The 15,725-nt window shown below is 48.5% G+C and overlaps 8 protein-coding genes across 8 annotated transcripts; 3 read left to right on the top strand and 5 right to left on the bottom strand.

Moving 5' to 3' along the window:
- Window positions 1–195: 195 nt before the first annotated feature.
- Window positions 196–663, bottom strand: N7537_011624 (type II 3-dehydroquinate dehydratase; the record flags this gene model as incomplete). The annotated part of the gene is made up of 1 exon (XM_056902678.1): window positions 196–663. One exon carries the CDS (start codon window positions 661–663, stop codon window positions 196–198), a length of 468 nt encoding a protein of 155 aa, XP_056747965.1.
- Window positions 664–1,036: 373 nt separating this feature from the next.
- On the bottom strand, window positions 1,037–1,886 carry N7537_011623 (uncharacterized protein; the record flags this gene model as incomplete). Its single annotated transcript, XM_056902677.1, has 3 exons — window positions 1,037–1,348; window positions 1,375–1,613; window positions 1,688–1,886. 3 exons carry the CDS (start codon window positions 1,884–1,886, stop codon window positions 1,037–1,039), a joined length of 750 nt encoding a protein of 249 aa, XP_056747964.1.
- A 75-nt stretch (window positions 1,887–1,961) lies between these two features.
- On the bottom strand, window positions 1,962–2,273 carry N7537_011622 (uncharacterized protein; the record flags this gene model as incomplete). The annotated part of the gene is given in 2 exon segments (XM_056902676.1): window positions 1,962–2,216; window positions 2,229–2,273. The coding sequence occupies 2 exon segments, from the start codon at window positions 2,271–2,273 to the stop codon at window positions 1,962–1,964; spliced, it is 300 nt and encodes a 99-aa protein (XP_056747963.1).
- Window positions 2,274–3,458: 1,185 nt separating this feature from the next.
- On the top strand, window positions 3,459–4,532 carry N7537_011621 (uncharacterized protein; the record flags this gene model as incomplete). Its single annotated transcript, XM_056902675.1, has 1 exon — window positions 3,459–4,532. The coding sequence occupies one exon, from the start codon at window positions 3,459–3,461 to the stop codon at window positions 4,530–4,532; it is 1,074 nt and encodes a 357-aa protein (XP_056747962.1).
- Window positions 4,533–6,178: 1,646 nt separating this feature from the next.
- On the bottom strand, window positions 6,179–7,774 carry N7537_011620 (putative ethanolamine kinase; the record flags this gene model as incomplete). The annotated part of the gene is made up of 5 exons (XM_056902674.1): window positions 6,179–6,353; window positions 6,422–6,768; window positions 6,845–7,272; window positions 7,398–7,509; window positions 7,598–7,774. 5 exons carry the CDS (start codon window positions 7,772–7,774, stop codon window positions 6,179–6,181), a joined length of 1,239 nt encoding a protein of 412 aa, XP_056747961.1.
- Window positions 7,775–9,267: 1,493 nt separating this feature from the next.
- Window positions 9,268–10,436, bottom strand: N7537_011619 (cysteine and histidine-rich domain-containing protein; the record flags this gene model as incomplete). The annotated part of the gene is made up of 3 exons (XM_056902673.1): window positions 9,268–9,580; window positions 9,663–10,179; window positions 10,331–10,436. 3 exons carry the CDS (start codon window positions 10,434–10,436, stop codon window positions 9,268–9,270), a joined length of 936 nt encoding a protein of 311 aa, XP_056747960.1.
- A 225-nt stretch (window positions 10,437–10,661) lies between these two features.
- N7537_011618 (glutaredoxin family protein) lies at window positions 10,662–10,988 on the top strand (the record flags this gene model as incomplete). The annotated part of the gene is made up of 1 exon (XM_056902672.1): window positions 10,662–10,988. The coding sequence occupies one exon, from the start codon at window positions 10,662–10,664 to the stop codon at window positions 10,986–10,988; it is 327 nt and encodes a 108-aa protein (XP_056747959.1).
- A 1,267-nt stretch (window positions 10,989–12,255) lies between these two features.
- Window positions 12,256–15,367, top strand: N7537_011617 (transcription factor domain-containing protein; the record flags this gene model as incomplete). The annotated part of the gene is made up of 2 exons (XM_056902671.1): window positions 12,256–12,391; window positions 12,459–15,367. 2 exons carry the CDS (start codon window positions 12,256–12,258, stop codon window positions 15,365–15,367), a joined length of 3,045 nt encoding a protein of 1,014 aa, XP_056747958.1.
- Window positions 15,368–15,725: the final 358 nt, after the last annotated feature.

The raw sequence follows: 15,725 nt of genomic DNA, 5'->3' as shown, positions 1-15,725 counted from the left end.
CCACAATACACAAAGCTGCCCAGGTGTTCCAGGCCAGGAAACTGGTAATACAAGATACTTTATGACAGATATGAAATTACTAGTGTAGAAATTCATCTTTCAGAAGAGTAAGCCTCTACAGCAGGACGCCACCGACATAAATACATAAAAGCCTTCCATAATGAGTATGTACAATCAGCTGAATTCCCAACTCAATCACAGCGCAGCCTTAGCCTCCTTCTCCTTCTCCTCGAAATTAACACAAACATGCTCAACGGCAACTTTATACCCATAAACACCAAGACCAACAATAATGCCCGCAGCCTTATCACTGAAGTACGAGTGGTGTCTCCAAGGCTCACGCGCATGGACATTGCTCACATGGAGTTCAATAAATGGGATAGAGACGCCGAGCAAGGCATCGCGGATCGCAACAGATGTATGTGTGTATGCGCCCGGGTTGATGATGATACCGTCAACCTTGCCACGCGCCGCCTGGATGCGATCCACGATCGCGCCTTCGTGGTTCGACTGAAAAGAATCGAGCACGGCACCATGGCTGGCAGCCACCTCACGACTGTTCAATTCTACGTCGGAGAGCGTTGTGTGTCCGTAGATGTGTGGCTCCCGTGTTCCCAGGAGGTTCAGGTTGGGGCCGTTGATTAGGAGGATGGATTTGCCCATTTTGTGTGGTTTGATATCGGTCGAGTTGGGGTGATTCGATGGTATATGGGGGAGTGTGAAATTGAGATGTTTGATATTGGGAGATGAGATTATAGGGATGTAGTATTTGGGTGCTCATCGGATATATTCTTTTTATACTCCTCCTTTGGTCTCGTTCTCTCCGCATTTTGCCCGGCCCGGCAGAGCGCTTTGCCGTGGATTTTGTGGGGACATCGGGGTTTTGGGATGGGGCAAATCTACTCATAGTCACGTTGTCTGTTGTTTCATGGGATGGAATTGTACCCATTTCTGTACAATGTTCCAATGATTTCATTGAAATTAATTATTGATGTGGGAACAGACTGACTTCTCATGAAACCAGCACAACAGCACGTTAAACCCATACCACCAAACCATACCCATCTACTAGCATCCAAATAGATACTTCACAAACACTCAATGGAACCGCAGGACATATAATAGTCTGCAGCAGCTTCCATTCCACAGGCTTACCAGTACCTTTACGAAACACATCTTCCCCCATAATAAGTTTAATCCTCAACTGATGGCGAACAGTAATTCCCTTCGCTATCTTGCCCGGTGAGGGGAAAGAAAGTTCCCCAGGAAAACCACACTGTGTAGTATGTCCAGCCCTATCGGCGCCGATCTCATATGCAGCCAGGTCAATGCCATCCACGACCATTGCCTGTTTTTGGAATTTTTAAATCAAACGGAATGCAGATGGCTGATTCTTCTCCTCCCTTTTCCCCCAACACTATGTCCGTGTGGTTTCTTAATGTATGGGTTGCGGCCAGGCCCCCAGTACTCTTTTTGACTTCCATCACACAACTTGCGGACCGATTGTCCTTCGCAGATAGAATAGTTCCCATCTAGGCTGCTAGGCTTGCTCATAAGCTTGACTATCTCTTCGGCATCCCACTTCAACTCTCGCACCACAAAATGGCAGAGTTCTGTTTCCCGATTCTCAGGGGCCAACTCCCAATGAGTATGGATTGTAGCCGTGAATGAGATCCTCAGTCCAGACCTCGGTGTTGAGTTTTGTGAGTCATTCCTTGTGTGGCCTTCGAGGTTGGAAAGTATAGGTGATGCTGAGTCTGTTTCAGATTGGCCTGGATTATCTGGTGGTTGGACTTTCGAGGTTGGCGGCGGGTGATAATCTCATGATTCGATGTCGCTGCCGTGGCTTCTATCCCATACGTGATGGTTCCAAGAGGTGTTTTCATCGTGGCGGGTATGTTTGTTGGAATGTCCAAGTAGAAGTAGAATTTTAAGATGATTCTCTCGTGGGAAGTCTCAATCTATTCCTTAGGCAATATTGGCACAGAAAATTCTGGAAGAGTTCGTTCAATTCTTGAACCCGGCTGGAGCGATTTGTTTGTTGGATTGCAGAATGAAGGACACAAAATCCACCGAGTGTTTTTGCTATCTGTTGTAGATGTCACAACTAGAATAAGTCGAACGTGAATCTGGTTCACATTGTCCAGAGGTCCAGGTGAAGTCGCTAAGAGAACGACATGCCCTGCCAAAGCTAAAACATCACGCATTCCATGGCACTAGCTATTGACATGGTGCGTAGAAGGAGCAACGAGTTCAATATTAAGAGAAGGCATAATACCGTCTACAGAATAATGACCATGCAAGTTCTGTTTGCTGCGTATTTAAATGGTCATGGAAATATAACAGAGAGAGTCGTCCTGTATGTACTTCTGTTGATACCGGTGTTCTTTTCTAGAACTGGCAGCCAAGACGGAAGGATTGGGTTTATGACTGGCTTTTTTGGTGTCGAGGCTTGATGTCTACATACTACTAGGATGCATACATACAATACCAGTCTAATCCTTCCCGGTTCTACTTCTGTGGAGTAAAGAACTGAACGTGATGGATTACCCGGTTAGGTGGCTGTATCACTGATCTGAGAATTGGTCCCCCACTATATTTAGGACTTGCACAATCGATCTTCAAATCTCGACATCGTTGATCATTCTATGAGGGAAAAGCCAATATAAGAACTAATATTCAATAGATTACCACCTCCCCATGCACTCCGTTCACGTGTGATTGTGTATGTTATATGCGCGTGGGGTCCGGTCCACTCGAGTGGAAAGGGCCAATCCGCTTGCACTGAAATCCCGAATAGGTTTAGCGCAATGCAACTTCGTCGAAGGCATCAAATTCCCATTTTGTGTATCACATGACACACTCGAAATTCTGTGCCCATATCAACGGCCTGGCTCTATTCCAAGATTATCTGTGTTCCCTAGTAGAAAGTCGAATGTGATACGCAAATGTCCGCAGGTTCTACGGAACGGTTGGCTGTTAAAGGTATGGATCTCACCTCGTGCTAAAGCGGGGTCCTAACATTATCAGATTGTCCAACGTGCCAAAGGCGACGTATCAAATGTGATCGGGGCCTTCCCACCTGCCACAAATGCGGGAAACGTAATTTGGAATGCCCCGGCTACGGCTTACAGCTTAAATGGGTCCAGGGCGTCGCTAGCCGCGGTAGTCTGCGGGGTAGAGCATTTCCCTCCCTCGATGCTCCTATCACAGTATCAAACTCATCTCCTTCGTCAGGGAGCTTAACAGAGACCCATACTGTTGGCAGCGGCATAAATGCTCTAGATCTATATAGCTATTCGGCAACGCATGTCTCTCGGGGACCTCTTCCATCCCCCGCTTCGGAACTTTGCTTATCGTCAGATCGACCGCTGCATGTTTCCCGGTTGCTCTCCTGGTTCAACGACCGAGTCGCGCATCGACTTGCGTGGGTTCCGCAACAAAATGCATGGCGTCACATGATTCTGCCAATGGCCGAGAGCTCTGAAACAGTCCTTTCTTCCATTCTCGCTATCGCCGCCCATGACCTGGCATCGGAGTACTCTCCAAATGACCTGGGCCATGGGACATTCCAGCAGATGTCGAAAAACTATCAAAATAAATCTTTGTCTTTTTTGGCTCAGGAGTTGAACAATCTTTCTACATCATCTAGGTCGGCACTGCAAGCGAGCACAACATCTGCCTATACACTTGCATCCGTGATTATTCTCTGCAATAATGAGTTTATGAAACCACAAGGCGCCGGGTGGAGGGTTCATCTCTCCGCTGCGAGGGAGATCATCCTGGCGACAGGGAACCGACCGTCGCGACACCACCAGCTGGCCTGCATTGAACAGTTCCTCATGTTAGAATTCTATGAGGCTTCGGTGTGGGCTGATTTGACGACATTTGATAACTACAACATGGCTATCAAGACTCCTCCTGCTAGCGCCGAGAACGCAGTCTTCACCGACTTCATTCGGGTCATTGACCAAATCACCCGCCTTGAGCGTCTGAGATTTTGTTCCGGGACGATCGAGCAAGCTTCATCACACGGCCCGATGCAAGACATCCAGTCGCAGATTGAGTCGGCTAGAAACACCATGATGCGTCTCAGTGAATCCATTCACTTCTCCTCTGAAGAAGATCAACATGGCTTTGAACTGGTAATATGGATGTACTACCATGCAACTCTCATTTACAGCCACCAAGCTTTATCAGACGATGCTACTGCTGGTGACGATGTATGCAAGTCTCGGTATGAAATCCTCCGCTATGTACAATTTCTCTCCGAGACTCGAGACGGCATGTTCGCTCAGGACCTTGTCTGGCCACTTTTCATGGCAGGAACTGAACTCCGAGGACATCCCACCGGTCAAAAGGTTATTCAAGAATGTTTTGGCAATGTCATGCGTATCAGCCGCACTTTGGACAGAGCGCGTGTTCTCTCCTTCGTTGAGACCTGGTGGAACGAGCCTGGTACTCATACATCTTGGATTGACATGGCTCGAAGGCAATCTCAATCTTCGCAGTGTGACATTCTCATTGTATGATAGGTAGCTAGACATCCCAATATCATAGCGATAGTTGTTTCTACCAACCACGGTCTATAAAGCACAATATGCCACGAGGGATCCCGGGTAACTTGAAAATGCTTGCCGATTTAGGAGGCTACCAATTTCTATCCCGGCTTCGGACAATCCTTCAGACCTTGCACGTGATGCGCTGTGAGACTAAACCAAAGTTCTTGACGGGAAGGCCTTCGAAGGATGGCAGCAGAGTCTTCGCATTGAGTCGGATATTGCCGTAGCTAGACAAAGAACGCAGTTTCTATGCGAGTCGGGCGAGGAATAACGGGATAGGCCTAAGAATCGGCTAAATAGAGTCTAAGCAGGGCTTTGCGCGTGGCTTAGATCCACTTTAGAGCGGGTGGATTGGGTGCCCATTGATTTTCTCGCAGAGGTTTTGGTTGGTCTTGCGCTTTGGGTGGGTTTGGATGGTGCTGTGTGTAGGCCGAGTCGACCTGTTGTTGCTTTTCATCTGTTGAATTTGTATCCATCAACGTGGAGGGTTGCTGCACTTGTCGTTGCGGAGATGCTTTCTATTATTATATGTAGGAAGAAGAGTAGGTTTGTTGATCTGTCTACTGTGGGTGCAACGCGATAGATGAGATATTGAGAATTCTCAGGGGTTGTAGGGAGGTTTGGAAGGGCTTTTGGAGAGGAATCTAACTGCTAAATTGTTAGGATTCTTTTCAGGGGTTGTTGATTCAGCTGGTGCTAGGCCGGTAATGTCCTGGATACGCGACGAGCAACAAAAATTAGTAAAGTATTCAGGGACCTTTAGGGGGTTCGACGTACGTCTCACTGGGTTCAGAAATGGGTTAGTGGATTCTTACATGGACTTACTAAATACCAAAAGATGAATGTTGGAGGTCTATACAAGTACCGAAGTGGATATATATTTCTCGCTATTTCTACAACCTCGATTTTTTGTTCCTTTTTTTCACAACCGATTCTGATGCAAAATACGATCGCGTCTACCAGAATATATCAACACAACATCTACACTCTCACAGTTTGGGACCAACCCGATTTCAAAATACTGTTGAGTGAGAAATTCTTGTGGTTCAAGCTCTCAGCATCCCCCAAAGACTACATGTAGGCACAACTTTAGAAACAAGCCTTGAGAATAAATCGATTCAGAAATTAAGGGGAAAAAAGAAACTATATTAATCTTAAAACACCCCAGTTATGACATTGTTGAAAGACAACACACAAGACCAGGGAAAATGACCACAATGCAAAGAGACATACCACCATCTATATCGACCAATACCAAGATCTTTGCTCCGACCATTCCTCTTTTATCTTTCTCTTATTTTCTCTTGTGTTGGACCAAGAGGTCCAACCTCGTCCGTGGTCGTCCAAGACCACAACTTTGTTTTGTTTCATCGGTTAGATTCGGTTTCGGTGTAGGCTGACTCCAAGGAGATTGTTGAATTTCTGGAGTGCCATGTTGAGGGTTTCTTGCAATTGCAAGAATGAGGTGAAGGGGTAGGTGGGATTTTGGTCAGGACCATGAGTAATTGATAGCGCTGACAAAGTATTCGGAAAATGAGGCGCCAAGGGGATTAATTGACGTTATTTCATAGGAGTAGAAGAGAATGGGAATCAAAAAGGGAGAACTGCGAGTGGCTTTACGCCTCCGATGCCCAGCGGGACTCGCGCAGCGGCATCTCCTCGCCGGCTTGCTTGCGGCTTCCGTCTACCTCGCGCTTCCACGCGTGATACTCGCCGAGACGGGTCTCAGCGTAGCTGGCATAGTCGAAATCGATCTGGGAAATTTGCGCTTGGATGAGTGCCCAAACACCCCTGGGAGATATTGTTAGCATGATACGCCCATTACGCTGTGTTTTGCCAATTGCGTTCGCTGAACTCACCAGTAGAGACCGGGGATGCCACGGAAGCGGTCAACATCCTCGTAAAGCCGGTCGACAATCTCAGCCTCGGATGAAGCGTCAAGACCCCGTTGTTCACAGTAGCTCTTTGTGTAATCCGTAAGGAACTGACGGCGCACAGACTTTGTCGGCATCATGTTGTAATCGCAGTCGTAACCACCCCACTCAGCAAGGTGGTTGGAGATGTCGAAGGCTGCGGGCGCAGGGACCGCATATTCATAATCGATGAAGTTGACAGGCGCGATACCGTCTTCGGGGGTTGTAACACCGTTCTCGCTCGGGAGGACAATCACGTTGGCACATAGGAGATCGCAGTGCGAAAAGACGAGCTAAAACCCAGCGATTAGCCATATATTCAACAATGCGACGCCCGTTTCCAGAGGACCGGGGCTGGGAGGCACATACCCCGTCTTCACCAATTCCCTTCCCATCATCCAGAATATCCAGAGCCCACTGTAGCTCTGCCTGCAGACTCAACCGACGAGCGCGCTGCTCGGGAGTGGTGACCGGCAAAGCCAACACCCACTTCTGCAACACTGCCCACATAGACGGACCCGCGCGCCGAGGCTGGATTACGGTGATCTCATCGTCCTGGATGTCCGTGATCTTGGATGCAGAGACATCTTCGACAGACGGGGCTCCGCTACTAGGTAGGCCGGCGTGCCACTGCGCCAGGCGGCGGGCGACACCGCGCCAGATGGGCGGGGAGACTAGATCCTGGTGGCCGCAGGGTCTGCCTCGGATGAAGCGGTAGAGCAGGCCGTTTTTGAATCGAGCGAGGAGGGGCGGGGCTAGGCCGCGGCTAGCCAAAAGTGCGTGGGACTTGGTTTCCCCTAAGAATAATTGATCTACTTCAGCATATGTCGCAATGGGCAAAGGAGGCGCGGAGGGGCTTTTTTGTGGTTTGAGAAGTGGGGGTTTTGACGAAGGTTATCCGTCGGGGGGATTTTGCTCGTACTTTCGCGATCTATGAGGATCTCTGTGCCATTTCCGTACGCCCTCATCAGTACTGCCTCATTGTCTATTTGTTCCTCCGTCAGGCCGGGTCTCAGGTTGATAATTTTGAAGAGCTAGGAATCTGTTAGTCACAATTGGATTCAGACGACCTTATTATTGGTCTCGTGGGAAGCGGCACTGGGAAAAGAAAGAGAAACACACGGTGTTGGTGATGCCGTCGGTGAATCGCACGAACTCAATGTTGTTGCCAGGACCCTCCCAGTCCGGGTTGAGGGTCAGGATTAGTCGGAGAGCAGATGCCTGGGAGTCGGCATGGTTGTATGATAGGGGAATGTATCGGAATTCTGGCGTGACCGCCTGAGTCTCTGTCGAGCCCATATTGGAGTTGAGTGGAGCGGAGGTGGAAAAAGGGGTATGGGCGCGAGTTGGTTTGGGGGTTTGGGTGTCGGGATAATCTTGTATTATTTAATTAATCCGCAATCGCTTGAGAGGCACCGCCTCTATATCAGTGACGATGTCCTGAATTCCGGATTTAGGCAATTGCACAAGTCTAGGCTGCTAGCGCAATGGGCGGATAGATATGAAATTTTGGAAAGAAAAAGAGGACGTGGAAAGAAGGGTTCTGTATTAGGGCGAAGGGACAAAAGATTCAGGGGCGAAGAATTCGAAGACGCTATCGATGGCGGGGAGGTTAATTGAGACAGTGAGGGGAGGTCTCGTGCTCCCGACCCGTGATTGGAAGATGTGACTATTTGCTGGGGCCTAGGGTACTTGAGGACCAAAGGGACTTTTCCACCGCCACTACTAGTGGTACATGGATGTATAGAGTTTTGGTTGTTTCAGATATGAACCTATTAGATAACGGTAGAACAATTTCTTAATGTCGTATTGCTTGTTTCAATTGCAGTTTGGTTGCGAAGTCGTACTCAAGCATTCATCTCTGAACCTACTTTGTAATGTATGGTGCAAGTCACGGGATAATCACATGAAAAGACATTGGAAGTTAAAGAGGGTCCAGGGTCACATGGATTGATAAAGCCCTGAGATTAGCCCTACTTACCCAATCCGACAAAATCCCTCAACAAAAAAGGGAAATTAGTCATATAATCCAATATTAGTCAACGAAATGGAAAAATACTTACACCGAGACCCAATCAGCACTAGCGTATATCGACTTCCAGACGCATAAATAGGATCTCCTTGCCCGCGCCTTTACTCTTTTTTTCTTTTCTCTCCATCATCAGTAGAGGTTTACATAACTTAATGTAAATTTCAACGGGGCTCCACAATGTGGCTTGCTGAGGGTTATCCTATGGTTTCGGCCATAATGGGTTTTCTTCCGTTCCCGGCCCTGGAGAGTAAAGGCGTCTCTCTTTTTCCCAATCACTTTATGGCTATGCTAGGGTATCCTTCGGGAAGCCCCATGGGTGCTAGCTGTGGAGAGGGCGTCACATACCAATTTTTTTTCAATCACTTTTATGTGATTTGAGTTGTCTCTGGTTGTCTGGTCTTCCAATTTGATCAAATGTTGCAACGAGCGTAGCGTTGGATATCTCACGATTTTCGACTGGTAATTGGCACGGTGTAAATGTACGTTGAGTACAAACCATCTTCAAAAATGCCTCGGAAGCCTTGCTAGGTTTATGTGCTCTTGCGATACCATATCTTGCTTAGACCAAACCTGTAATGTTTGGGTTGTTTTTGCCGAGATATAGATCGTTGATGTGGACATGTCGAGCACCTCAAGCTACGTATGTGCCATGGTTGAACATCTACTACACATACTGCTGGAGCTAAGATCTCAATTGTCATCGCCGTCATAACCGTTGAAATTTTCTATCGTGTATATTTTTTTTTATACATGTCCCCAATCAAGCATGTCCAGCATTGCCAATCTGGATGCGCTGTCCAGTCCACTTGTCATCACTGCGCAACACCGGCCAGCTAGTACCATCAGCCTTGAGCAAGCTCAAATCTAGCTTGGTGCCTAGCACGCGGAAAGTTGACTTCTCCGCGTCAATCGGCGCAAAGAGAGTATATGTATCCTGATAGCGCCTGTTGTCTGTGGTAGGAAGGTCGAAGACAATCGAGTTGGTAGTAAACTCAACCTTGGCCCGTTGCTTGTCAATCTTCTTAAGGTAGAGGGAGACATTGACGGCGGTGGGAGTCTGGTAGAAATCGTTTCTATAGAATGCAAAACTATATTAGTTCGCTGTTTCCCAAACGAGATAGCAGAACTGGTCCGCCTGTCTTGTCGTATACGCACCTGACTGTGTCCACCTTCTCTTCGCCCGCGGGCTTGGCCTTGCCAACAAACATGTGCCTCGTCTTCTCTGTGCAACCGGGGATCTTCAGGAACTCGTCGAACTCGAGCACCCGGCGTTTGCAGCAGGACCACCCCTTGCTGCCCTCGTGGAAGACCGGTTGGCCCGGGTGGTGGACGCATTTCTCCTCATCGCGAGCAGTAGACCCGGTATAGGACGCGCCGCAACCCCTCCGACGGCACGTTGCGTTAGCCGGGATCTCCACATCAGGGTCATCAGACTCAGGCTCCTCGATGACTGGCTTCTCAGGCGGCGCTGAAGTTGCGATAGTCGGGGTAGCGGAGATGGGTAGCCGCTCGGACTTTTTCTGCTCAGCCGGTGTAGGAGGAGCAATGACTTCCTCAGCCTTGGGCTCGGGGACGGGTGTGTCGTCGACGGTGGAATGCTTCCCGGTTGTGCATGGCGGGATAGCGAGGAATTCCTCAAAGGTCAAGACGCGGGGCTTGCAGCATTTCCAGCCTGAGAAGTTAGCGGTGCCGCGGGGTAGAAACGTAGTAGAAGGTAGAGACAAGATCAGGTGTCACATTGCGCCGCCGCAATGGTCCACCGTGAACCCTCGGTGGACTTAAGGGACACAGATCTGGAATAGCTTGAACACCAAGGTACTTACCTTTCTGCCCCTCGTGGAACACTGGGGGACCCGGATGATACACGCAGTCTTCTTCCGGGTCGGTGAAGGTCTTTCCACACGCTTTGTGGACGCACTTGCCTGACATGATGTACAGCAAGATCGATATTAAAAGGTAATTGACGGGACTGAGTCGAAAGAGAAGATTGTAAAGTGTTCTGGAGAGAATGGCGCAGGTTTCCTAACAGGGTTTAGCGGGGAAGCTCGAATGTTCCATCGCGGAGAACTCTCTGACCGCATTCGCGTCACCGCACCGGCCATCTTGAAATTCCGAGGTTGAATTCATTTCTGGCATAATTGATATTGTTTCTCCATGTTTCCTACACGTGCCCTTCTCAGTCCAGCCCGCTTGACGCTGTTTACACGCGCAGGCTGTGGCCTGTGCGATACAGCCAAAAACACCGTGCTTCAGCTTCAGAAACGGCGTTCCTTTGAATACGTCGAAGCGGACATCATGGAACCCGGGAACAAATCTTGGAAGGATGTTTACGAGTTTGATGTTCCAGTCCTCCACGTCCAGTCAGTTCACAACGGGCTGCCCAAGGAGGCCAATCTCTCCGACGCGCACAAACTGTTCCATCGATGGACAGAGCAAGAAGTCGAGCGATCGGTGGACGAAGCGGAAAAAGCACAGTCCTGATGATTTTATTTTGGAGGAGCATTATATGTCTAACTTTACCGATTCCCGTGGTCCGCTGGCGGGACCCATTACACACCGGGGGGATTCTCCTATATCGAGGGATTGACATCGTGATACCGACACAGTAATGCATATGGCACTTGTTGCATTATATTTGCATACTCCCTTCCTCAGTCCTGCTCGAAGGACTTAGCTACCCCCCTGCACATTCCACAAGGGGGTATACTTCTGTATGTATTTGATCTATCTTTGACCGTCAGGTAGATGATGGCAGATCCGCTCATGATGTGCCCAGGTACCCCATCATTATATAATATATGTAGTCTTTGTTCTGCACGGACGTCTTAATGTGTTGATTATATACTTGATCTGTAATGTGAATCAATTTTGCTACGAAAATTGACCTCAACCTGCCTATTTCGTACAAATACTCCAATAGTTGTGGTATTCGCCGCAACTCAGTCATTCTCTTTGGTCTTAAATTACCTGATTGAACTAATGATCAGAAAAAAAAATCTTTCATGTGCACGTTTTTTTAGTTCCTTTTGTACTTCTAGATGGGTATCATAGGGCTATTACCGAGGGCATCGCGAGTATTGTAGATAACTATGGCTAGGCGGTAAGATATGGCTACAACAACCACCCCTGAATCTTGTACAGTAGCCCTTTTCAGGTATCATCGTCACTACGCAAGAAGATGAGGTCTATCATTCAGGGAATTTGATTTGATGAGGCGCGGTTGGGCTGGATCTTGAATTCTTGTTTCCCCTTGTATTTCTCGTCGTGATCCGAGCCTCACAACCATCTGTCATTGTGACCGTCACGGTTCTGCCACGCGCGTCTACGCGTTTTCATCAATTATTCCTCGGTGAATCATTTCAGATCAACATATTATTGAACTCCTCGGTAAGGAGTTCTCAAATCCAATCTGTGTTGCTGGCTTAACATCTTTTGCATCGTACGGTGTAAATGGTTGTTCTCACTTCACTGTGAACCCTATATACTTCGTGAACTAACCAACAACTAACATCTTCCTTCTCTCCAGTTCCCCTTGATCATTTCAAAAAGTTTAGTCTTTGACATTGGTGAGTAATTTTCCAAAAACAAAAGCTCTTTGTCGCTGGCTTTATGGGGAACTGTACGGTCTCTATCAAGTCAACTCAGCCAGGCGAACTCTATCATCCCAAGTCCGAGCAACGTACGCTAATAATGTTACCTCCATAGATTTACTTCTTCACTGAATTGATTCAGTGAACTGAACCTGGCAATGGCTGATCAAACGCCAATGACGAATAACGCAGATCCATCATCAACGAATTATTCATCACAGTCAACCCACCTACTGGGACTTCCTTGTGTGAAATGCAGGGCAAGGCACAGGCGCTGTGATCGCACTAGACCAGGTAATACTCCATGACTTGATAGGGCAACGAGGATTGCAGGTGCATTGACGACTGACTATTTACATAGTCTGCCAGGCCTGTCAGAGTATGGGCTTTGAAGCCGAATGCAGATATCCTTCTGCAGACTTAGTGGTTGGATCAATCATCCAACATGATTTCAGCCATGCCCAGCAGACGCAGATACCCCAGCAGCCTCCTGCGAAACGGCAAAAGATATCCGAACTTGGCTCTAGAGGTGCCGCTAAGGAATCTGCGATGGAAAAGGGTCAAAACACACCATTTGGCACCGATATGCCCAGTGGAAGTAGACCGGCTCCACTGCGTAGCATATCTCCTACTCTGCCTCAAGATGAAACGGAGCTCCGGTGCAACTTGACTACCGAAATCAATGTCCAGAGAATGAAACATCGCAATATTGCAGCAGGGCCTCTGCGCAACATCGTCAAGCTACTCATGAAAGCTAAGACCGAACGCCCAACCACTGAACCCACGATTACTGGATCGAGTGCCACACCATTGAATGATAAGTGGCGTGAAGAAGATGATCTCATGCAAAATGCAACAGTCAAGCTGGAAAAGGGTGGCCGATGCTCTCGTGCTCTTCTCAGCCGCTTTGAGAACTTCTTATATGGCCCATTGATGAGTCCCGAGGAGAAGAAGATGCAAGAGCGTATCATATGCGTTGAAGAGTGCTTGTCAAGTGCATCGGCGGCTCCAACATCCGATCACAACTACCTGTTCCTCTATCGCCTAAAAAGAATCATATTTAACCCTGATTCCTATGGATTGGACGAGAAAGACCCACGCATCGGTTTCCTCTGCACCCAACTTCTTGCAGCCATAGGGACCAACTCGAAGCTGAGTCCTTCAACCCGTAGGAAATTTGCGGAGCTTTTAGACCCAGATGGAGAGATTGCCAACGTCAGCACCGGTAGTCCAGGTGCCAAAACAGAAACTCCGATCTCAACAAGGAAGGTGCCATCCAAGCCTACCTCTCCACGCGTGGCTTCCTCACCCACGCCAGAAACACCCTCAAGAACAACAACTCATAAAGAAAACTCTATGACCTCTCTGTCTCCTTCACCACCGCATCCCCCTCCTTTCCCATCCCTCTCTCTTTCAACCACCCATCCTCCTCTTTTCCCCTCTCGCTCTTCATCTTCACCCACACCACCTGTGGAACCCATTGATTTGACTGAGGACACCATGTTGTCATCCGTGCCTCTCATCCGGCCCAAGAGGCGCGTTACTTCTGGTAGCCAGTTGTCGCAATCCAACGACACTGCGTCGCCTTCCATGGAACCGGCGTCCAAGAAACGTCCTGCACCTGGCCGCCATTTGGTGAACATTAACAACATTGTCACTTCGGCTTCTAGGTATGTTGCTTCTGACAGCCAGCCGTTCAGCCCCGATGCCGCAAAGAAACTCTGGAACATCTTCGTTAGGAATGAGGCTCCTATCCTGCCCATCCTCAATCTCGAACAACTCAAAGTTGATTTCGCCGTGGCCGTGAACCATGGGAAGGTCGGACCCACAGTCCTTGACCCAACTTTCGGGCTTTGCATTGCAATTGCCTGCCACCTGACTAGTGATAAGGGTCTCTGGGAAGGCAGCCGCAAATGGTACGATGCAGCTCTATCTAACATCGGTGATCCCTTCAAATCTCGACCTTCGTTTCAATCGTTACATCACCAAATCCTCCAAGTCCACTATCTCCATATGGTCGGGCACCTGAAAATGGCTTGGGATATCTTATCTATGGCTATTGGCAGAGCGCAGTCTCTTCGGATGCAAACTATGCATGGTGGTTCTCTCGCCGTGGACGAAGAATCGTTGGAGCAGGTTCGGCTGGTATGGCAGTGTCTCTGGATGAAAAAACTATCTCTCACTCTCCAGCTTGGCGTTGTCGACCAATCTCTCGACAGCTTTTACAACTCACCCATGCCGATGCAGTCGCATATTACTGACAACATGGGAGTACCTGGCGTTCGAACCGTGGCGCCATGCCCCGCAACGCCTTCTTTTTTCATTGCTTGTGCTTCCCTCTTTAAGTACACTGATGATTTGATCACCGTTGAAAATGATCTACGTGTGACTCGCATGGAATGCCCGATCAAATGGCTTTCCATTGTGGACCTGTCTGGCTTCCAGGAACTGAATGAAAAACTCTCGAGCTGGAAGAACGGTCTGCCTAAATGCCTGGAATGGGCAGGCTCCGGCATCGATTTTACCATGAAGAAAGACCTTGTTGCTCGCCGCATGTGCCTCCTGGCTCATGTGCGATTTGTCTATTTCCGACTTCGTCAATACCGGCCTTTCTTCATTTTGAGCCTGCGACTTTCCCAAAACTGCGCTTGTGAAACGAGCCCTCATCTCACCGGGAGGGATATTGACTCGATGGATGCGTCTCCTGTCCTCGGCCTGGTGTACTACAGTGCAGTAAAATGTTTGACTGCCGCCCAAGACATTGTCAAGACTCTCAACGCATCCTATGCCAACACGAAAAATGAGCATGCTAAGTGTGAGCTGCTTGAATATCTTTACGCTGCTGCCCTGATTTTGATTGCTGCCCGGACAGTCCCGCTTCTGATGAATGGTACCGTGCGAGGTATATCTGGCACTACCATTACGGCGAAGTCGCTCACGACGATGAGCGAGGAGCTTAGGGGAATTGACGTCTTGCTGCGCAACTATCAAGAGAGTTGCGAACAAGCTCCAAAGCTTCAACAGAGAATAGAACGTTCGCGTGCTGTGATCGACCACATCAGGTTGCAGTCCGTCTCATGCGAGGGCATGGTCACTGACAGCGAGATCAAGTTCGAGCCAGTTGTCTGGGGTCGAATCTATGATAGACTCGGCATTGAGCTTCCGTTCGCGATGTTCCTTGACCACCGTCGCCCCGATGGCTCTGTAGTTTCAGGCCGCAGAAAGACCCTCGCCTGGCTGGAAAGCTTGCCGATGGACCTCGCAAACTAGGGGTATTTCTGTTGTCCATTAGGCTGCGTTAGGTAGATTTTACAATTTCACCTTCCTGTACGGAGTAATTTACCCTCGTGATAGTTTATAAATGAAACCCCCTTCTAAATGATTCTTTTGATAGGTGAATATGTGCGCTTGATCGTGGAAGACTTATGTTGTGATTGACTGATCAAGCCTGTGGGTAGAAGTCCATTGAGCAGGAGACTTGAGAGTCACAGGATTGAATAGAGACAAGATGTGTGGCATTGAATAGCAAAGTAGCATAGATTAATATTTATCCTGGGTAGGGGAATCGAACTCTGGACAGTTAAATTAGTGTGTCCTAATCAGGAAATGGTCCTATATAGGTCACTTA

This window comes from Penicillium hordei (assembly GCF_028827395.1).
Source record: "Penicillium hordei strain IBT 12815 chromosome Unknown utg000006l_segment0_segment0, whole genome shotgun sequence".
Lineage (NCBI taxonomy): Eukaryota > Fungi > Ascomycota > Eurotiomycetes > Eurotiales > Aspergillaceae > Penicillium > Penicillium hordei.
Note: the sequence above shows the minus strand (reverse complement) of the source record. Positions and strands in the feature narration are given on the sequence as shown.